We start from the raw sequence: 23,441 nt of genomic DNA, 5'->3' as shown, positions 1-23,441 counted from the left end.
TGACTTGCTATTGGGAAACCAAACAGGCCTTTGAAACTGCGATGCTATATGTTCTCAGATATGACGATTCTATGACAGTGTCGTGGGAACTAAAACATGGAACAAAACCTATTTCAAAATATAAATTGCCAAAATGTGTTGATGACGCTTTAATAATTTGCGTCCATGTCTACTCCTTCTAAAATTGTAATAACTGTGTTTGAATACTAACATCAAAGTTTTAAAAGAGATCAAAGTCGAAATTTCGATTGTAAGAAAAAATCGAAATTTTGAGTTTACAAAAAGTCGAAATTTTGAGTTTAAAATAAGTTGAAATTTCGAGTTTAAAATAAGTCAAAATTTCGAGTTTTAAAAAAGTCGAAATTTTGAGTTTACAAAAAGTCGAAATTTTGAATTTTAAATAAGTTAAAAATTTCGAGTTTAAAATAAGTCGAAATTTTGAGTTTCAAAAAAGTCAATATTTCGACTTTTCAAAAGGTCGAAATATCAAGATTTTTGAAAGTCAAAATTTCAAGTTTATGTCAAAATATCGGGATTTGAAAAGTCAAAATTTCAAGTTAAAGTCAAAATTTCGAGATTTGAAAAGTCAAAATTTCGACTTTGAAAAAAAAGTTCACTGCCAATTTTATTTTTTCTATGTCCCTAATACGCTTCCGTCAAAAGCTTAAATTTAAGTTCAGCTTTAAAAAGCGAAAACAATAAAGTAAGTTAAATCAAGGATGTAAACTTGATGTACAAGTTATTGCTGCCTTCTAAAGTGCAGCGGAATATCAATATTATATCTAAAATATATATAAAACACTCTAGTTAATTAGATCTATAGAAACACAACACAACGTACATCAAAAGAAAGTAACTTATTAACAGTTCATTTCTGTATACTCTTTGACTACCACTAGTTGGGGATGTTTGTATAATTGGCCTGCGTGTTGATGATGGTGATGATGATGATGATGATGATGGGTTAAATATTTTAGGGATGTCATTCAACCAGAAGTCTACACGGTCCTTAAACATGTGTTGGCCAGTTGTAATGTTGATATCTAAATTGATGTAACGTTCATTTGTTGTGTCATATTCTTCCCATTTTGGCAGGTCTTCTCCATTGACATCTCTGACAAAATAAGAATTGTTTTATGATAAATACAAGAACACATCCGCGGAACCGTGACTTGAATAAAGTACCGACGCTTTATGCTTATCCAGGATTTTAGTATTCGAATTTTCATCTGGTAAAAGCATGCTGATTATAAGGTGTACAGTTTTCTCTGCTTTCTAAATCTTTCTGCGTGAACCCTTGGAAGCAAAACTTATTAACGTCATAGACAATATTTTGAGCGGAAAAAAATATCGTCGGTTGTTTTATTTTAAAATTCATGAGATAAAATCCTTTAACGAATGTGACAGAAACAAAAAGCAATGAACAGCACTGTAATTACTGTTATTGAAATTTCTAAATTACAGGAAATACCAGTTTAATATAATTTTCCTCATTCAAGTCACATTGAGGATTGTTTAGTTGTAGATACAAGTCATTTGGCCATATCTAACGAAAATTAGGTGTTTTGTAAAAACCGCGACAATTTAGTACTTTCTTCATAAATACAATTTGAAAAAATTTGCCCTTTCTCACTTTATGTGCATTGTCTAATTTAACTTTTTTTAATTGATAGAGAGAGAAATGGAACTATTTCACTGAGGGATAATACCACATAAGCTTACACAGAATACAAATTATACATAAAACAACTAGACATCAATGTACAAGGAAACAGGAATCATACGTAAGGGATAAAACAAAGCTGTATAGAGGCACCTAAATACATTGTGTATAAATCTACCGTGTATTTGTACAACCATGTAGATTTATTTTCGATTCTTATAATATGAAATCCTAAAGAAAACTGGCGACACAGAATTTACGAGGAATTGTCAGATGACGACGACATAAACTATAAATATTTCAACATATAGATCTTGTTTATGAACTTGTAGTTAAAATGCGTCCTTCGTAATAATAAAATGAAATAATACACTTAAACTCTTCAATGATATTTAACTAAATTAAATACGAACATAGACTTTTAAATTTCGTTCAGTTCAATTTTTGTACTCTACTGTCATTATTATAATAATTTTACCAAATATTTGATTTTTTTTTACCAAATATTAGATTTTTTTACCAAATATTAGTTTTTTTTAACCAAATATTAGATTTTTTAAAGTTCTATTATGTCATGTTCTTAATTTTAGGTTTTAAAGTGGGTGATAGCCTTCAACAACGAGAAAAAAACAAACCGTATAGTTTAATATAAAAGGACCCGTAATTATATTTATTATGAATCCTGAATACATCGAAAGATTTAAATACATGTATTTGACTGAGAAAAACGAATATCACCACCCTGTTCCTCAGTGCAATACTCACCCTGTTTTGGCGAAATTAGTCCAGTACTTTAACAAATTCATAGATAGCTCTCCATCTTGGTCCGTAGAAAGTGTTCCCGGGAAAAATAAATAAATTAGATCTGCGGCGTGAGCTGAACCATCAAACCAATCTGGATAAGGTGTTGCGGAAAAAAAGGAATTCTGTTTAGAGAAAATATACTGAAATTGTTTTCCGTTACCATTTCCTGTGTGAAGGCGCAGTGATTCCACTGCTGGGACCGTAAATGCTAGGTCTGTATAAACATTAAGAATATCTTGACTAAGTTGGTCACGTGATGATGCTGAACCGTATTTATCACATATAGAAACGGCAATGTCTGTGTTATTATTAAACACTACATTCGCAATATCAGGAACAAGAACGTCACAAAGGATCCGTTTTGGTATGTGATCTGATGCGTTAAATTGAAAGAAATCTTGACCTCCGTTTAGAAAAAAGTCTAACATAAGCGAACCCTCTCCTGAGTTTATTCCAATGATGACATCCAGTGACTTGAAAAATCCAGAAGTTGATGAATCAAGTAGCAATTGTTTTGGTTGAACTGGCAGCAATTCGCCATCAATTATTGGTGCAAATGGAATTTGAATAAAACTAGATGAAAATTCTTTTCCTGACTCTTCTAATAAAACGTTTGCATCTACGTATTTCATGCACTGAGATAATTTCCCAGGATCTGATTGAGAACAATTCACATTGTTTGCTACCTGTGATGAAGCATAGCGTGTTATTAATCCCATGCTGATTTTTGAGAGGGCAGTTCCACTCTGCATTATAGCCCTCTGGAATAGTCCTTGATTTTGTGGCATTACAGATAATAAACCCACACTAAATGCACCAGCTGATTCTCCGAATATTGTGACAGATTGGCTGTTACCGCCGTACGAATTTATATTATCTTTTACCCACTGCAATGCCAAAATCTGGTCCCATAATCCTTGATTACCTTTACTATTGCCGGTTGCAAAGAAACCAAAAATATTTAAACGGTATTGAATAGTAACAACTATAACATCGCCTGCAACAGCTAGATATGCTGCGTCATAAAACTCGGTTTGTCCGACGGAATAACCCCCGCCATGGATCCAGACCATAACAGCTTTACTACTTTCGGTCGAAACATGATGTGGAATATATATATTGAGATAAAGACAGTCTTCGGAGATATTTGTATTTTTGAGAAAGGATTCCATTCCGGTCATAACTTGAATACATGACGGACCAAAGTGTCTAGCATCTAAAGTGTTGTCCCATGATCCATACGGCTGTGGTTTCTCGAACCGTAAATTATCGACAGGTGCTTTGGCAAACGGTATATTCTTGAATTCATAAACATCCTCACCCGATAACCTCCGACGTAAACCAAGAAGTCCACCAAGTGGAGTACTAATTGTTACTTCTTGTAAATCTTGAGAGAAAACTGGTAATAACACATAGAGCAGAACTGTTAACTTTACCGAAATCGTCATGGCGTCTTCTTCTGTAAGATAATATATTATAAAATTCTTTTTTTAATTAAAAAAAACCACATATACTAATATTTCGCAATGTGATATGTAAACGTTCTACTTATTGGTATTTACTCCTATCATTGATAGATCAAAAGTCACAGACCGGTTTCAAATCGTTCAACTATTATTTTGTGTTCTATTTATATTAGTTTATTGAACAGCATTATTTTAATTCACTTGGATTGTCGCTCGGTCCGGAATGTATGTTGAAAAACAATACACTGTTTCATAAAATCGACTTTTGACTCTGGATTATATAACTTATCGACTGGTTACCTTGAACATCATGGTACTCGGTCAAGTAAGAATAAAGAAGAATCAAAATAAGTAAAATCAAACATATAATTAGTGGGTTTTTTAACCAAAATTATACCGATTGAAAGCTTGTTTGACTTCTTTAGCTTGCTCTTACCTAACTTGGTATCAGGATGTCCAACGTAACAAGTCGACAAATTATATACTTCGGAGTCAATAGTCGATAAGCTTTCATTTTTGCTGGTGTGCTTTTTACGTGTGACTTTTTGTGTTTCTTTGATACATACGAAGTGGCTTCTTTTAAACACGCCATTATTGTTATTGTATAATTTTTAAAAATACATTGAACGACAAAATTATTTCTCTACCTGTGTGACGTCTACATTCTGACGTCAACACACGATTCTACATCAGAGTTGACATTGTTATAGCTATTCAGTCACAGGACTTAATATATTTCAAAACTTTATGAGTTGATTTAAATATGATGGAATTTGATGCGACTGTCTTTCAATTGAAAGGTTTAGCGCTATAAAAACAGGTTCCATCCACCATTTTCAACATAATACTAGTATAATGTCTGTAACAAATTATACAGGCATTTATCAATTTTCTTTGCGTATCGGTAAGGTCATCTGCAATATTGGGGCGCACGCAACGGAAGTTACGAACAGCCGCTTTTCCCCGATGAGAGCAGAGCTTTAGAGATTTTTGACATTTTATGATGATTAAAAGATAACATACAGTTAAAAAAAGGTGACAATTAGTGGGATTTGTTTGATTAAATGATATTTAAACAATAGGATGGAATAAATTCTTACTAGACATGAACTCCTATCAATCAACTGCAAGAATACTTTTACTTACAATCAGAATTGATATCCATAAAAAATTTGAAAAAAAAATGTTATGTAAGCATTTTGCAATGAAGTGATAATGTTAGAACAGCTTACCTGCTGGGTATATTTTAATGGGTTGTAGTACTGAATTTTAAATCTATCTACATTTTAATCAATGAACTAAAGCGAAAGGAACTTGTACAATGTTTACACACAGTTTTACAAATATTGTTGTGACCAAATTGCGTTTACATAGTAATTTTAGCTTTAAATTGTAGTCAAACAAATTTTAAATGATCAAGAACAAGTATTCAGTTATAAATAGTTAAAATTTTTGAAGTGCGATCTTTTATATAAAAATAGGATATACTTCATATATTATGAAGTCCTATCGTATTTAGTATAGACAAATATTTATTGGTTAAAAATGTGTTAAACGTATCGTCTTTTTGTGGAAGATACCTAAACCTTTTTGATAAATATTACGTATCAATTTTACAAATAATACATGATGAACTTGAAGTATAGATTCAAGGTGCTGTAATCTACATTACGTATTTATGATCTTTTTCTTTGTCTTTGTTTTTTTCTTACCTTTACTGTTTAGTCCACGTTTTCCAATTACTTTTGATGCGTGGCTTGGTATTTAAACATCCTGTGATTGTGTTGTTGTGCTATGATCTTACTTTATATTCTTGTCCTACTTTTTGGCTGATGTAATTTGTATAGATGTACCATTTTGTCTTGTTTTATTGAAATATTTATTTGTGTTTATAGTGATTCAGATAATAACACAATGATGACTGCTGTACCCCATTTTTGACAATTGTATCTATGATGTCACCAAATTTGAGGCCAAAATAGGCCCTTCCCGGACCTAATCCTTTGATAAAAACATTTCCTCTGAAAATTTCGGTTGATAATAATTTTCTTCATTGAGAGCTGTAACAATTTCTGCTTGTTACACGTCAATTGAAAATAAAATCCTTTTAATTTCGGAAATAATGGTAATTGATTTTTTGTTTCTTCAAAATATGTGAATATATACATATTTGTAAAGAATACACATAAAAAAGTGGCGCAAGATACAAGACGGACAATCATATTCATAGATAGAAAATAAACTAACAACACTCTAGCAAAAAAAAAAGACAAACCGACAAAAAATAGTAGAGAATACACAACACAGGAAACTAAAGACTAAGCAACACGAACCTAACCAAAAACTGAGAGAACTCGCAGTTACTAACATCTAGTTAAAAGCCAAATCAATTCATTCAAACAACTGAAACAACTTAATCTCATCACAAAAATTTAGTATTTTACCGCCATGGACAGTAATAGAAGTAAGGACTTGTGTAATGCAAAAAATTAATGTTTCCAAAAGGCAGAAGGTTAGTTAGGAGTTATCTTTTTTATACAAAATAAAATGAACGTGAAAAAAAAATGTAATGTTAGCATTTTGCACTGAAGTGATAAAATCAGAACAGCTTACCTGCTGGGTATATTTACGGGTTGTGTTACTGAATTTTGAATCTATTTACAGTTTACTCAATGGACTAAAGCGAAAGGACACTGTCAACACTCAAAAGCACCGTAATTTATTAAAAGGGATCTTTTACAATGTTTACACACAGTTTTACAAACATTGTTGTGAATTAAATCAAATTTTAGTCAAACAAATTTTAAATGATCGAGAACATGAAGAAATATTCAGTTATTGATAGTTAAAATCTCTGAAGTGCGATCTTTTATATAAAAATTGGATAGACTTCATATATTATGAAGTCCTACTTCATATATTATGAAGTCCTATCGTATTTAGTTTAGACAAATATTTATTGGTTAAAAATGTGTTAAAAGAGGGACGAAAGATACCAAAAGGGACAGTCAAACTCATAAATCTAAAACATACTGACAACGCCATGGCTAAAAATGAAAAAGACAAACAGAAAAACAATAGTACACATGACACAACATAAAAAAATAAAGAATAAACAACACGAACCCCACCAAAAGCTAGGGGTGATCTCAGGTGCTCCGGAAGGGTAAGCAGATCCTGCTTCACATGTGGCACCCGTCGCGTTGCTTATGTGATTACAAATCCGGTAAATAGTCTAATTCGGTAGGTCACATTCATGAAAGGGAAGGGGATCGTATCGTATCGTTTTATTCTAAAACGATTATCGGAAGATACATAACCTTTTTGATAAATTTTACGTATCAATTTTACAAAAAGTACATGATGAACTTGAAGTATAGATTCAAGGTGCTGCCATCTACATTACGTATTTACGATCTTTTTCTTTGTCTTTGAGTATTTCTTACTTTTACTGTTTAGTCCACCTTTTCCAATTATTTGTGACGCATTGTGTTGTTGTGCTATGATCTTACTTTATATTCTTGTCCTACTTTTTGGCTTATGTAATTTGTATATATGTACCATTTTGTCTTGTTTTGTTGAAATAGTTATTTGTGTTTATAGTGATTCAGATAATAACACAATGATGACTGCTGTACCTAATTTTTGACAATTTTATCTATGATGTCTGTTTGCTTTGCTTACACAGGCGACTATCGAGTGAATATTACTCCCGAGCTAACTTAACAAGTCATTTTCGATATCGTACTACTCCGGCTCAAGCAAGAAAACCTAATCCATACTGTATGAAACGTTTTGCATATATCATCATAGAAATACTTGTTGATAATTATACATCAAGAAGACGTAACATTATGTTATCAAATACTATCAGATGATTGTTTTGGTTAAAACAGATAAAAATCATATTTGAAACATATTTTCTTTGCTATCGTACTGAGGTAAGAGGCAGTGACACGGGTCTATTACTTAATGACAAGAATTGTGGCAAAGGAGTAGGTTCAGTAAGACCCCTTTTTGGCCCCAAAATATATCAGTTATACAAAATTGTTATAATGTCATCTTTTAGCTATTTATTGGAAAGTAAAATACTTCTGCTATATAAATATGGGCTGTTTATGACAATATAATGTTCATTTATCGGGAACTATCATCATTAAGTCATGCTAAATTACTTAAATCTTCACAATTGTAGAATTAGAGTTAAATTTTAGACGGTTCTCGTCTTAAATGGAAGTGGACGCATTCGTGTTCATTCTTAATATTTAAATATAAGCTGTATTTGATGATTATACATACCATATATAAAGATTAAGGGTGAACACGGATGCGGCCACTTTCATTTTTAACAAAAAATATCTGAAAAGTGACAAATTGTGACATATTGATACACAAACTAATTGAATTGACTGAAGTAGACACTTAAGTGTTTAAAAACTATACAAAATCTTTATTCCGAAGAACCTGAAAATTGAGGCCAAAATAGGCCCTTCCCGAATCTAATCCTTTGATAAAACATTTATAAACCCTTCTGAAAAGTCTGGTTGATAATATTTTTTTTCATTGAGAGCTGAAACAATTTCGGCTTATTACATGTCAACTGAAAAAAAATCTTTTTAATTTCGGAAATAATGGTTATTGATTTTTGTTTCTTCAAAAATGTGAAAATATACATATTTGTAAAGAATACACATAACAGATGGGCGTGAGATACAAGACGGACAATCATATTCATAGATTGAAAATAAACTAACAACACTCTGGCAAAAAAAAGACATACCGACAAAAAAATAGTAGTGAAAACGTAACATAGGCAACTAAAGACTAAGCAACACAAACCCAACCAAAAACTGAAGGAACTCGCAGAAGCTGGCATCTAGTTAAAGGACAAATCAATTCATTAATCAGAGACTGAAATCAACTAAATCTCATCACAAAGATTTAGTTTTTTACCGCCATGGACAGTCATAGAAGTAAGGACTTGAGGAATGCAAAAAATAAATGTTTCGACAGGCAGAAGGTTTCTAAATTATTAACATCTATTTTATCAGCAATCAAAGACGGGCTTCAAAGTTATTGTGAAACTGCCTATTCTAGAGGTGGCGTGAATCAGATGTGGATACTTAAAATTAAAAATTCCAAGGATCTTTTAGAGTACATACAATCTAACTCTCTTTCATCTTGTAACAGTATTAAAACATTTGACTTTTCTACTCTTTACACAAGTATTCCACATTCCAAACTAAAAGACAAATTAAAAGAGTTGGTATTACTTTGCTTTATAAAAAAGAATGGCCAACGTAGATACAAGTATCTTGCCTTAGGGAGGGATTAATCCTACTTTGTAAAGAATCACTCTGATTCAAACAAAAAAATCTCTGAAACTGATATTATCAATATGCTTGATTTCTTGATTGACAACATATTTGTTACGTTCGGAGGACGTGTTTTTCAACAGACTGTCGGCATCCCAATGGGAACAAACTGTGCCTCTCTACTTGCTGACTTGTTTCTTTATTAATATGAGGCTGACTTCATGCAGGAACTTCTTAGGAAGAAAGATAAGAAGTTAGCAATATCCTTTAACTTTACTTCCCGCTATATAGATGACGTTCTTTCACTAAACAATTCAAAATTTGGTGACTACTGTGGATTCATTTTTATTCGTGGTATACCAATTTTCGTGGGTTTCGTGGTTCAGAGCGAACCACGAATTTAAGAATTCAACGAAGAATAATCCCGATACATCTGTATGGAGTCGGATGTTTATTTCCGGTTATGTTATGCAGTTCTAGTATAGTGTTGACTAGCAATAAACATTGTAACATAACACGTGTTTTTTATTGAAAGAAGATACAAGTACTTTATTTAAATCAATAATAAATATATCGAATATCAGTGGTAATTTACTTTTTAAAATTGATTAAAACGTTAAAACTGTTCATGGAAAATAACTGCAAGTTGTTAATTACCGTGTCATAGTTTGGTTTACTAATTACCGTGTCATAGTTTGGTTTACTAATGATTAAAAATCAATAGGATTAAGTACGTGGATATTGCCCGTAGGTTATATTGTTTATGACAGGAACATTTATTTTCACACCTTTTACTTATACATTGTATGTCTGTTTATTATATCGTGATTAGGGAAATGAGCTTTCAATCATAAAACTTTGATTGCCTTATAGAATCCCGACAAGCACTTATAAATTGTAAAACAAACAAATAATTAGTTGTCTTTGTCCATTATTGTAATAGAAGTTTTTAATGAACACTTTAACCTAAAATGACTAAGCGAGGATTTTGACAATTCAAAACTTTTTCAATGAATTCCTTCTTTTTTGTTTGTTTTATCATTGATCAAACCAAGGAGGTTATATGATCTCCTAAATCAAAATTAAATCCACGAATTACGTATCAGATTTTTTTTTGTTTTGAAATCAGCGATCCACGAATTTACGTATACCACGAAACGTCTTTTTTTCTCTATCCACGAAAATTTATACCCACGAAAAAAATGAATCCACAGTATGTGGAACGCATCTATCCCATCGTATTGGAGATAAAGGATACTACAGATACAGTTAAGTCGGCTTCATATCTTGACTTACATCTAGAAATTGACAATGAGGGTCGTTTGAAGACAAAACTTTACGACAAAAGAGATGATTTCAGCTTTCAAATTGTGAACTTTCCATTTCTAAGTAGCAACATTCCAGCAGCACCTGCATACGAGGTATGTATCTCCCAATTGATACGATATTCCCGTGCTTGCATTTCCTATCATGATTTTCTTGATAGAGGGTTACTGCTCACAAGGAAGCTATTAAACCAAGAGTTCCAAATGGTGAAGTTGAAATCATCCCTTCGTAAATTTTACGGACGCCATCACGAGTTGGTTGACCGTTATGGAATAACCGTTTCACAAATGATATCGGATATGTTCCTTACGTCGTAACTACAATCCCCTTCCCTTTCATGAATTTGACCTACCGAATTAGACTATTTACCGGATTTGTAATCGCATAAGCAACACGACGGGTGCTGCATGTGGAGCAGTATCTGCTTACCCTTCCGGAGCACCTGATATAACCCCTATTTTTTGGTGGGGTTCGTGTTGTTTATTCTTTAGTTTTCTATGTTGTGTCATGTGTACTATTGTTTTTCTGTTTGTCTTTTTCATTTTTAGCCATGGCGTTGTCAGTTTGTTTTAGATTTATGAGTTTGACTCTCCCTTTGGTATCTTTCGTCCCTCTTTTAGTTTGGAGTTATCTTCTGTATACAAAGAAAAGAACGTGGATGTGTCTCTATACATCCCGTTTGAAAAGAAAAAAGAAAATTCAACAAAAGGGAATGAAAAATCGTCTCTTTTATCGTAATTTTTTTTTTTAAAGGAAATTTTATATTTAAAGATCGTTAACAATTATATACATTAAAACACATAAGTACTCTAACTTTGAGCAGTGTAGAAATTGTTTATAAGCCAAGTAAAGTTCAGCGTTGATATGAGGATCGCAAACAAATGTTATAACAAACAGCCTACACAAAAATCGACATCATCAATATACCCATTCGGAGAGCTGCTGTTCTTCCACCTCTACTAACCAACACAGTTGAAAAGTTGAAACACGTTTATTAATGTTATGCGTCCGAAGCGCTTTTTTCTGGATTTACATTCATCAAGGACACTCGAACCTAAATATTGAAAGCCGAGGATATATAAGTACCAAAACAGTTGAGCTATATGACAAAAATACCTACAAAAGGACAAAATCCTTCTGGTATCTTTCGTCCCTCTTTCAAAGAAGTTTTTTTTAAAGACATAAATGGTGCAGTTATTAATATACCAACATTGGCTATTACTTATTATATCACTGATTACTGGATGGAAGTCACCTAAACCCTATGGAAAAATTACGCAGCAGGAGGTCATCATACACCAAATTATCTGATAATTACGAATACGTGGCTCCACAGCAAATTTGATAATGCGGTCAAGGCATACACCTAAAAAGATTTAGTATGATAAAGTTTTTAAAAATGAGGTGCAATCCAATCAATTACCTTCTAGAATAAAAAGCTAAGAAAAATCTAGACCAGTCCCTAAATATCTGAGTATCTAAAACGGACTTGAAACAATGAAAAAACGACTACCGAACTAAGCATTCACACCGATTCTATATGCTGTTACTGCTTCTAATCTCTTTCCTATTGACTAAAACTTAGTGAATTCTTTATATGCTGAACAATAAAGGGCTATTGGCATGTGACATAAACATAATTTTGTGCTATAAAGAAGTATTTAATTTGATATATAAAATTGACAATGGAAATGAGGAATGTGTCAAAGAGACTACAGTTCGACCATAGATCAGACAGCAGCCGAACCACCAATAGGTCTTCAATACAGAGAGACTCACGCTCCGGGACGGATGCGTCTTTCAGCTGGCCCTTAAACACATATCAGTGATAATGGACGTCAAACTTAACTCCGAATCATACACAAGAATCTAATATTAAAAATTATGAAAGACTTTCAGAGGCCAGAATTCCCTGACTTGGGACATGCGCAAAAATGCGACAGGTTTATCGTGTTTTTTTATATCTCAACCCTCCTCCAATACCTCGAACCAATGTAGAATAAACAAACGAGACTATATGGTAAGTGAATGAACAGATTTAGAACGTGTAACCCCGTAATGAAATTTTTTTATTCAGATGCAAGAATATCAATATATAAACTTAATATGGGTTATTTGTATACGTTTCTGTTAATCCGTTTTTTCCTCTTATTGTTGATGTGTGTCACTTGGTTTTAATTTGAAACCTAGATTTGTTTCCTCTCAGACGATTTATGACATTTGAACAGCAGTTTAATACTTATTGCCCTTATTTACATATATATATATATATATATATATATATATACGAGAGCCCAGGTGGTCGTGTGGTCTAGCGGGACGGCTGCAGTGCAAGCGATTTGGTGTCACGATATCACAGTAGCATGGGTTCGAATCCCGGCGTGGGAAGAACCAAAAATTTGCGAAAGCAAATTTACAGATCTAACATTGTTGGGTTGATGTTTAGACGAGTTGTATATATATATATTATGAATATAATTATTTTCTGTGACTGTATCTTACATTCATTTGTAGGATCCTTTACTATAGATAATTTAGCTGATCTGTAACAATAACATCTTCATGCCTTATATATCATGTACTGTAGTACGCCGCTAGATTAAAACTGACGTGGAAAGGTAACATATGGCCACCGAAAGCTCTTTTTTTGAGAGCCCAGGTGGTCGTGTGGTCTAGCGGGACGGCTGCAGTGCAGGCGATTTGGTGTCACGATATCATAGTAGCATGGGTTCGAATCCCTGCGAGGGAAGAACCAAAAATTTGCGAAAGCAAATTTACAGATCTAACATTGTTGGGTTGATGTTTAGACGAGTTGTATATATATATTATATACATATAACTTTACCATTCTAATGTTTTAGATAAGAAAATCCCACTTCATCAAGAGCAGCGTTCGATTATATTGTAAAGCATACATTCTCCAAACATGACAAATGAATTATAAGTGTAATGAAGACGTCGATTACTACAATGCAACTAAGGGGTCAATAAAATACATCCACAAAATAGCACTAAAATTAACATCATTTTTAGCTGAAAGTTTAAAACTTAGTTCAGTTTCAAAAAACGGAAAACAGTTAAAATAAGTTTAAATTGGGATGTAGACTTCTTAACAGATTAATGCCTTTTAAGGTGCAGTGGAGTATTAAAATTGTTTTAATATATGTAAAACACTCTAGTTAATTTGATCTATAGAACCACAACACAACAAACAAAAAAAGAAAGTAACTTATTAACAGTTTATGTCTGTACACTTTATCACTGCCATTGGTCGGGGATGTTTGTACTATTGGCCTGCGTGTTGATGATGATGGGTTTAATATTCTAGGGATGTCATTCAGCCAGAAATCTACACGGTCCTTAAAAATGTGTTGGTCAGTCGTTATGTTGATATCTAAATTGATGTAATGTTCAGTTGTTGTGTCATATTGTTCCCACTTTGGGAGGTTTACTCCATTGACATCTCTGAAAAAATAAGAATGTGTATTAACATAAATTACAAGAACTATTCGCAGGTCTGTAACTGAATTAAAGTCCGGACGCCTTACTCTTATCCAGGAGTTAACGTATCCGTATTGGCATCTGAAAATTCCTTAGATTTCAATATTTTCTAACTGACCATAAAACTACAAATTGGACATAGGCATAATTATGCTATCATAATTAAAACAAAATAACTTAATTTTTGGCACATGATGTTAAAAATGACGAATCTTTTTTAAAAGTATGAATTATTTGCTTTGATGAAATTTTCAATGATTCCAAATAGTTTTTCACATAATTTACTTTGGCCGCCACACCAAGATCTAGAAAGTATTTGTTTCTAGGGATCCAATATCATCAATAGAGCTCTTGGTAACGGGAAATGGTTTCTTAAAGGTTCGGAACAATAACGGTTATTCAACGTGTTTTCATTATCAACTTATAAATGTGTAGTATATTAACACTCATACCTCATCATTTGTACGTAAAGTCAAATATTTTGTATCTTAAAACATAAAAAAAAGAAATCCGGTCAATTTGATTAAAACACTGGTGACATATGAGACATAAGGAAATCAATAGATAATACTGTTCTAATACAAAAAAAACACCTTTAAATGCCTAGTACTGGTTTTGGTTGACCATACTGAAAATACGTGATCTTGATATCGCCAGTTTGATAACTTACAGATCTCTAACTATTGTATTCCAGTATAATTTACTTCTAGTGAAAACACATTCCTTGGTATAAAGGCAATAAACCAACCCCAAGAAATTATATTTATTATGAATAATGAATAAATTTGAGAAAATAAACAATTTGACTGAGAGAAAAAACAAATATCATCACCCTGTTCTTCAGTGCAATACTCACCCTGTCTTGGCAAAATTAGTCCAGTACTTTAACAGTTTCATAGAGAGCTCTCCATCTTGGTCTGTAGGAAGTGTTCCCGGGAAAAAGAAATAATATAGGTCAGTTGCATGCGCTGAACCATCAAACCACTCTGGATAAGGTATTGTAGACAGTGGTAAGAAGATATACTGAAATTGTTTTCCGTTGCCGTTACCTGTGTGAAGGCGCAGTGATTCCACTGTTGGGACCATAAACAATAGGTCTGAATATGCATTTAGAATATCTCTACTTAGGTCATCACGTGTTAATGCTGCGCCGTATTTATCACATATGGAAATGGCTATGTTCGTGTTATTATTGTACACTGCATTTGCAATATCAGGAACAAGAACTTCACAAAGAATCCGTTTTGGTATATGATCAGATACGTTAAATTGAAACAGATATTGACCCCCTTGGTATAGAAAAAAGTCCAACAAGAGCGAACCCTCTCCAGAATTTGTTCCAATGATGACATCCAGTGACTTAAAAAATGTAGAAGCTGATGAATTAAGTAACAATTGTTTTGGTTGAATTGGCAATAATTCGCCATCAATAATTGGGGCAAATTGACTTAGGATAAGACTAGAAGAAAATCGTTTTCCTTGCTGTGCTAATATAACGTTTGCATTTACGTATTTCATGCATTGCGTTAATTCCTCTGGATCTGATTTAGAACAATTCACATTGTTTGCTACCTGTGACGAAGCATATCGTGTTATTGATCCCAAGCTGACTTCTGAGATAGCGGTTCCACTCTGCATTATGGCTCTCTGGAATAGTCCTTGATTTTGTGGCATTACAGATAATAAACCCACACTAAATGCACCAGCTGATTCTCCGAATATTGTGATAGATTGACTGTTTCCACCGTACGAGGCTATATTATCTTTTACCCACTGTATCGCCAAAATCTGGTCCCATAATCCATAATTTCCTTTACTATTGCCGGTTGCAAAGAAACCAAAAATATGTAAACGGTATTGAATAGTAACAACTATAACATCGCCAGCAACAGCTAGATATGCTGCGTCATATAACTGGGCTTGCCCAGAATAATAACCACCGCCGTGAATCCAAACCATAACAGATTTGTTACTTTCGGTCGAAACGTGATGTGGAATATATATGTTTAGAAAAAGACAATCTTCGGAGATATTTGTATTTTGCAGAATGGATTCCATTCCGGTCAAGTCTTGATAACATGACGGACCAAAGTGTCTAGCATCTAAGGTTTTATCCCATGATCCATACGGCTGTGGTTTCTCGAAACGTAAATTATCGACAGGTGCTTTAGCAAACGGTATGTTCTTGAATTCATAAACATCCTCACTCGATAACTTCCGACGTAAACCGAGAAGTCCACCAAGTGGTGTACTAATTGTTACTTCTTGTAAATCTTGAGAGAAAACTGGCAATAATACACATAGTAGAACTGTTAACTTTACTGAAATCATCATGGTCTCTTCTGTAAGATAATATTTAATACAGATTTTTTTAATTTAGCAAAACATGTATACTTATATTTCTCAATGTGATATGTATACTTTCTACGTATTGGTATTTCCTTCTATCATTGATAGACCGAAATTCATATACCGGTTACTTTTTTAAATCGTTCAAGTATTTCATCCGTTTGTTGTTGAACCCAAATTTTCCAGTGGCAGACCAAAAGTTCCCGACCTTCATCCCCGGATGGACCTTTATTACAAGACCAACAGATTTATGATATTGATAATTTGTTCTCGTCCTGAATGCAAATAAAGGTTTTACCATTGAAAGTAAAGCAAGCATTAATAACTCATCATATTATTTTCAAACCACTAAGTTAAATGTTAGAGTCAAAAATACTACAAATAGACTAAAGTTGATAGAAATGTGTTTTTCAAAAATTCAACAATAGACAGATCTTTTTGAGATTTGGTTTGCAAGAAAAATAAATATGATCTTCACGTATTTTTCATTACTGGTTTCATCCTTAATAATCATGAATTAAAAGTTACTGGACGTTAAGCAAGCAACAATCTATTACTCATTGTTTAATTTTTTTATTTTTTTTTTATTTTTAAGATATTGTATTAATATCCTATGCTACTCTCTTTTAAGTTCGTAAAATATTCTTTATCTATTTAACCAATAATAGGTCATGATAAATACATGTTTAGTCAAGCATACTTTTTTGTAATTAATAAGTATGTACAACAATAACAATGCACGCTATTTACTTCTAACACAGATTGGTAATGTTTAATTCCTTCTTAACATTTTGCTAAGGAGAGTAGTAGAGCTTAAAACATTTTTTACATTCAATTATTAACTTATTGATACTTAACGGTAAACAAAAACAAGCATTGTCGAAACATCACATACATGTGATTGTAAGATCATATACAGGTTACAAAACGAAACAAAAAGTAGTATAACAATTAAAATTGAGAATGGAAATGGGGAATGTATTAAAGAATGAATTCTTATCTGATAGGAACTTCTTCAAATCAAATGTGGTATAAGTGACAACTAGACACCTCTTCGTCCCAGTCACAATTTATAAAAGTAACCAAATATCGATCAGAGTATGGTCTTCATCTCGGAGTAAGGGCTCACACAAAATAGCAAACTATAAAGGGCCTCAAAAATGACTTTTCTAAAAAAAATCAAACGGGAAAAAAACAGACGGTATAATTTAAATTTTAAAAAAAAGAGAAACACTTATGAACCACATCTTCAAGCGACAACTGTTAAATTTCAGATACCAGACTTCGGATAAGTGCAAACAAATGCATCTGGTTTAAACATTTAAAAAAGGTGCGATTAGATAACGGCAAAAGTAGTATACAGCTGTGAAGAATGACTAAGTATTATTGCGGCAGTAGGACAGCTTCACTTTGTAAATCAAGAATATTTTTACTTTTAGTAAGAATTAATAAAATCCATGGAAAAATAGAAAAAAAACCTCTGATTTAATTATTTTGCAATGAAGTGATAATATCATACCAACTTACCTGCTGGGTATTTATACGGGTTATGTTACTAAATTTAAAATATGTTTACATTTAAATCAATCAACTAAAACGAAAAGGACACCATCCACACTCAAAAGCACAGTAATTTACTAAAATGGAATTTTAACAATGTTTACACACATTTTGGCAAACATAGTTTAGATCACAGCGTTTACAGTCAATTTAGCTCTTAAATCATAATGGTATAACCAGTATCTATACATTTAAAAATAGACATTAAATTAATTGAGGCTATGAAGAATAACTCAGTTAGTTATGGCTAAAACATTTGAAGTTGGATCTTCACAGAAAATAGGACATACTTTTATATCTTTATATTATGAAGTATCATCGTAAAACATATATAAAAAAGTGTTTCTTGTGTAGAATATGTTTTGTTTTATTAAGTTTTGAAATAAAATTTCGTCTACTTATGGTTAAAACCTATTTCGATCTCTAGAGCCGATTAACCATATTACCTTGTGTTTACATGATTATGTAACTAGAAGAAGACTATATCTCTCTCTGTGTGTACGGGGTGGTGTATTTATCCAATTATTTATTACATTAGCCATTCCTTTTTTAGTCAACTATGTAGTTCAGGAACAAATTAAAAAAAACTAAAACCTGAAACCAAGTATGCCTCATGTTTAAAACAAATTTACAAAAATATATAAAAACAACAAATACTAGAAGTTCTTAAATATTTTATTTTAAAGGTAAGCTTTGAAGAACCAATGGCAGTTGATCTAATGTTTCTGTAACACATTTACCTTATTGTCATTACAAGTGAAATAAATAAGAATGTGTAAGTATTTTTCCAAAACAACTTTGAAAATAGTTTGAAAACTTTATCACTGAGAGAGTTATTTCTCTTTTGTACTTGTTTCACCATTGACGAGATTCTAGATATTTTTTTCGTAAGCTTTTTTTACAATCCTGGAACCCTTGATAACTATTTTCAGCAGTTCAATTTATTCCAATGAATTGCTATTTAACACATTCATATTAATATAAGTTCTCTATTTATCATGTTTATGGTTGATATTTTATTAAGCACTGGTAATATCCACATTTACTTTCAGATATACACTCTTTTAATTTATAGGCACAGAAATAATATGAAACTATTATCTTATATTTTATAAAGCAATTTCAAGGGATTTCAGTGGAAGCTTCATCAATGTTGAATAAATGATTATACGTTTAACACAGAATTTTTTGTCCAACAGGGAATATTCATTTTAGAAAATTCAAAAGACAAAGATATGTGTTTTTGTAAACAATAGCTTACATCAACATCATTTCAACTCTGTAGGATAAATGCCTCAATAGAAAGAATGCAACAGCTCCTTATTCTTAAAGAGATGGGATTCTCTGACTATAAATATATTGTAAATAGCGGAGTATTCATGCAATCAGTCGTCTAAGTCTGGATGTATTCCTCTGCGATTGGGCTTCTACATTATGTAGACAGTGGTATTGCTAATTGACTTAATTTAATAATTGTGAATAAGCTTCAGATTATGCATCATTCAATATTTGAAAATTAACTATCATTTTTAGTTTTGTAAGCGATTTAGGGCATGAAATATCGTGTAGAAATAGGAAACGAGAAACACCTTTGATCCACACCAACAAAAAAAACTGAACATCAGGCTCGTGATTAAGGACAGGTACATACAAATGTAGCTGTTTTAAACGTTATGAGAGGTACCAACCTTTATTCTTTCCTGAAACAATAGTGTAACATCACAACATGGAAAGACACATTCTAAAATTTCTTAACTCAATCAACAAACATGTTAACAAAACAAGTGAACATACAATCAATACATTTAATCTATGGCACATTGTAATTACACAATTAATGAAATAAGGAGTAGGATGTTAAACCATATCAGAGAGACAACCATATCCTTGGACAAAATGCCGCCAAATAACATAACGTACACAGGTAAATACAAAAATTTGAAGTAAGATATAGGTTGCATTTCTTTCTAACCAAAATTTTGTAAACTTTGTGTGGTGTTTGTTGTTGTTTTCTAAACGCTACGATAAAAGAAACAAATACAACGTTTTATAAGTCTTTACTGACCTGTTTTAACTTTCAATTATGCATGCCATGTTGTTGGTAAACAGATTTTTTACAAACGTAGAAAAAAAATATATCGTTTAATCAAGTTCAATTTAGAAACGAATGTAGCGTTTGCACTTAACAACGACGAACGACTAACTGTAAACGCATCTTTCGCGAATGCATAGTTTGTCAAAGTTTGTATAAACTTTGCTAACATCTGTTACAAAAAAAAAGATCAAAACATGTGCGTGCATAGTTGTTTGCATCGTTTGTGTTAGAAAGAAATGCACTCAAAGTCATGGAGTACGAAACTAGTTTTTTGTTGGGATAGAAAGAGATCAGAAATGGAATTTCGTATCAATAGATTTCAGACGATGTGGTATTTAAATACTAATTCTTAACATTGGTAGACCTATAAACGATGTTAATAACACATAATTTTAAATACTGGTTTTCAAAAAACCAGTGTCACCTGTATATACAGTTTTTAAACTTTTGCACTTCACCTCACTATGTAAATATCTTTCTACATATTTTTTTTAAAGCGTTAAACCTTATTATCCCAAGTTGGGAGTGTTCTTATGTATAACGGAGGAAAATACCTGTACAAAACAGAAAAGTGAATATTTATAGTTGTTCCAGTAAATAAACATATTATAGATACCAGGACTAAATTGAGTCTATACGCTAGACGCGCGTTTCGTCTACAAAAGACTCATCAGTGACGCTCAAATCCAAAAAATTTAAAAGGCCAAATAAAGTACGAAGTTGAAGAGCATTGAGGACCAAAATTCCTAAAGGTTTTGCCAAATACATCTAAGGTAATCTATGACTGAGGAAGAAAAGCCTTAGTATTTCAAAAAAATCAGACCATATGAGTATTTGGACCGTACTCATACGGTCCAGACCGTTAATGTATTCTCGTACGGTCCGACCATACACGTACGGTCGGACCTTATGATTATACGCGTATGGCCCAGTACGAGCTGACCAGACATGTTATTGGATCATATGGGTTAAATTAAAATAAACATTTATCATCATCTTTATTTTTAATTTTACAAATTATTACTATTGCAATAACTAGTACTAAGATGGATAAAAATGAACAAACGAACAATTGAAATTAAATATTTGTTTAATTGTTTATCTAAATCCTATTTTGGTACTCTCGCCCAAGGTGACACTTGCTACCACAAGTAACGTTATATTTTTTACGTTTACATTTTTGCTGTTTATGCATGTTCCTTTTCATTTGCATTTTTTTGTAAAGTTGCTAAATTTTCTAAAACAATTGTCCTTCCACATTATGTTTACTTATGATGTCTTCGATTTCAGTTATCATAGTTCAATTAATGTATTACTGATCGACATGCTAAATACAAGAGATTTAATTAGCGAGAATTTTTGAAATATTTAAAATATAAATTTTTATTTCAATTACCATTGAACTTTTTTATATCAATTTGAGGGTTAAGTTAAGTTGATCTGTTATATGCAGTTGTATCTAATAAACTTGACCGACTTCCTAATTTCAGACAAACCGTACGCGTCCAGTTCGACCGTATGAGTATTTTGAAAAAGTACGCATACGGTCTATACCGGTCGCGTACGGTACAAATACTCAACTCATACTCATACGGTCTAGAACAAAGTCATACCAAACACTAAGTTAAAAAAACAGAGACGCCTACAAATAAAACATGATAGTCTTGAAGTATAGATTCTGGGTGCCGATGTTATTTATCATCTTAATTACGTGTTATAACATTCATTTTATTTATTTTTTACCTTTACTGTTTAATCTATGCATTATATATATAGCTATAAAAATATGTGGTATGAGTGCAAATGATACTATTCTCCATCCAAGTCACAACTTATCAAAGTAAACCATTATAGGTCAATGTACGGACTTCAACACGGAGCATTTGCTCACACCGAACGGCAAGCTATAAAGTGTCCTAATTACTAGTCTAATCTAAATTTAAAAAAAAGAGAAACGAGAAACACATATCAACAAACGACCACTACTGAACATCAGTTTCCTGACTCAAGACAGGTGTAAACAATTGCAGCGGAATCATACGTTTTAATGGTATCAAACCTTTTCCTTACCTTTATCCTTGTCCGTTTTCGAGTATATACTTGCACAAGGAATGCATTGCGTATTTGGATAAGACATTGTACAGCTTTAAAGCTATGATGTTTCCACTGTACTGACTCTTTGTACAAATATTGAAGGTGTTCACATGGTCAGGGTTTTTGATTTTTATCAATGTTTGAACATATTTTGTATATAGTTGCATACGAGGTGAAAAGAGTTTCCGGATACCTCATCCTACAGTGAATCAAAGACGTATGTGTATAGATGCTCAACGTTATGTATATCAAAATACCATTTTGCTTCTGCGTGGGCATCATGTGTGTCCGCAGACATAATTATATCTCAAAAAAGTGCTTCAATGACTTTGTTATTATGCAGCTACTTCCAAGTAAAGTGCGGGGAATTACATTGTCGTTATCTAGGGTTATTAGTTTTCAACCTCTGCTGACAATGATGAGTCTATTCTTACAAGGAATATTTAATTATATTTTTGTATTTTTTTTAATTTTTTTTTTAAATTCCATATAAAAAAACTGATTAGATCATAGTTTTGAATAGTTTTAAAGTGACTTAATGCAGGAAAATACATAAAACAATGCTTAGTAGCTAGTTGATACATTCGTCTTTAAAAAAAATATATATATAAGTGGCATATAAGGATCGTAGTGAATAAATTTATTGGTTTTCAAAAGCTTTTAATCCTTGGTTTTGGTTGTAATGGTCTTTTAAATTGGCAGTGCGTCATCCCTATAATTATTTTGAATTTCACTATTGTAAAATTAAGCTATCGTAACTTGGAAGATAATTTTGACGAAGTGAAATCATGACCATTGATGAGGCTCACTGGACAGTTCAAGAAAACGAGTAAACAAGTGATGTATAAGAATTAAAACCTTAGTTAAGTATCACACAATGCAGTGATATGATTAAAAACAACTTACAAACTGGTGGTGTCCTCGGGTTGTGGTTCAAACTAAATAAAATTTAACCTAGATTTGATTTTATTTTATGGTACGAATTGAATAGGTTATTTAATAGATACGTGTATTTAAAACGCTTACGGCACAGTAAACGAACTTACGCAGACAATAGCACAGTACATTTAAATTGAAAATTCAATAATATCCACACAGGTAGTTCTCAATTATATATAAGGTCAAATAACAGACCATGACTTGTGTAACATATTTCTGTTAGATTTTGTTTAGAGCTTGAAGATGTTGACGTCTAGAAGAGCTCTTTTCACATTCGATCTTTCTTTCAAATTAACGAAAGGTATGAACAAACTTTAAGAGAACATGAT

General features: G+C 32.2%; 1 protein-coding gene and 1 long non-coding RNA gene across 2 annotated transcripts; both read right to left on the bottom strand.

Moving 5' to 3' along the window:
* Window positions 1-428: 428 nt before the first annotated feature.
* On the bottom strand, window positions 429-6,582 carry LOC143046179 (carboxylesterase 5A-like). Its single transcript, XM_076219221.1, has 3 exons — window positions 6,547-6,582; window positions 2,429-3,926; window positions 429-1,114 (listed from the first exon to the last, which is right to left on the bottom strand). Exons 2-3 carry the CDS (start codon window positions 3,913-3,915, stop codon window positions 808-810), a joined length of 1,794 nt encoding a protein of 597 aa, XP_076075336.1. The 5' UTR covers window positions 3,916-3,926; window positions 6,547-6,582; the 3' UTR covers window positions 429-807.
* Window positions 6,583-13,450: 6,868 nt separating this feature from the next.
* On the bottom strand, window positions 13,451-23,143 carry LOC143046178 (uncharacterized). Its single transcript, XR_012969081.1, has 3 exons — window positions 23,080-23,143; window positions 14,932-16,417; window positions 13,451-14,039 (listed from the first exon to the last, which is right to left on the bottom strand). It is a non-coding gene; the product is annotated as an uncharacterized LOC143046178 (long non-coding RNA).
* Window positions 23,144-23,441: the final 298 nt, after the last annotated feature.

Source organism: Mytilus galloprovincialis, chromosome 9, assembly GCF_965363235.1.
Source record: "Mytilus galloprovincialis chromosome 9, xbMytGall1.hap1.1, whole genome shotgun sequence".
NCBI lineage: Eukaryota > Metazoa > Mollusca > Bivalvia > Mytilida > Mytilidae > Mytilus > Mytilus galloprovincialis.
The sequence above is the reverse complement of the archived record's forward strand: the minus strand, read 5'-3'. Positions and strand labels throughout refer to the sequence as shown.

What these genes read in the sequence shown, in the direction of transcription:
- LOC143046179 (XM_076219221.1), bottom strand. Translation starts at nt 3,915, where the DNA reads ATGACGATTTCGGTAAAGTTAACAGTTCTGCTCTATGTGTTATTACCA. An exon ending in ACTAATTTCGCCAAAACAGG is followed by an intron (nt 1,115 to 2,428) that starts GTGAGTATTGCA and finishes TTATTTTGTCAG; the next exon opens with AGATGTCAATGGAGAAGACC.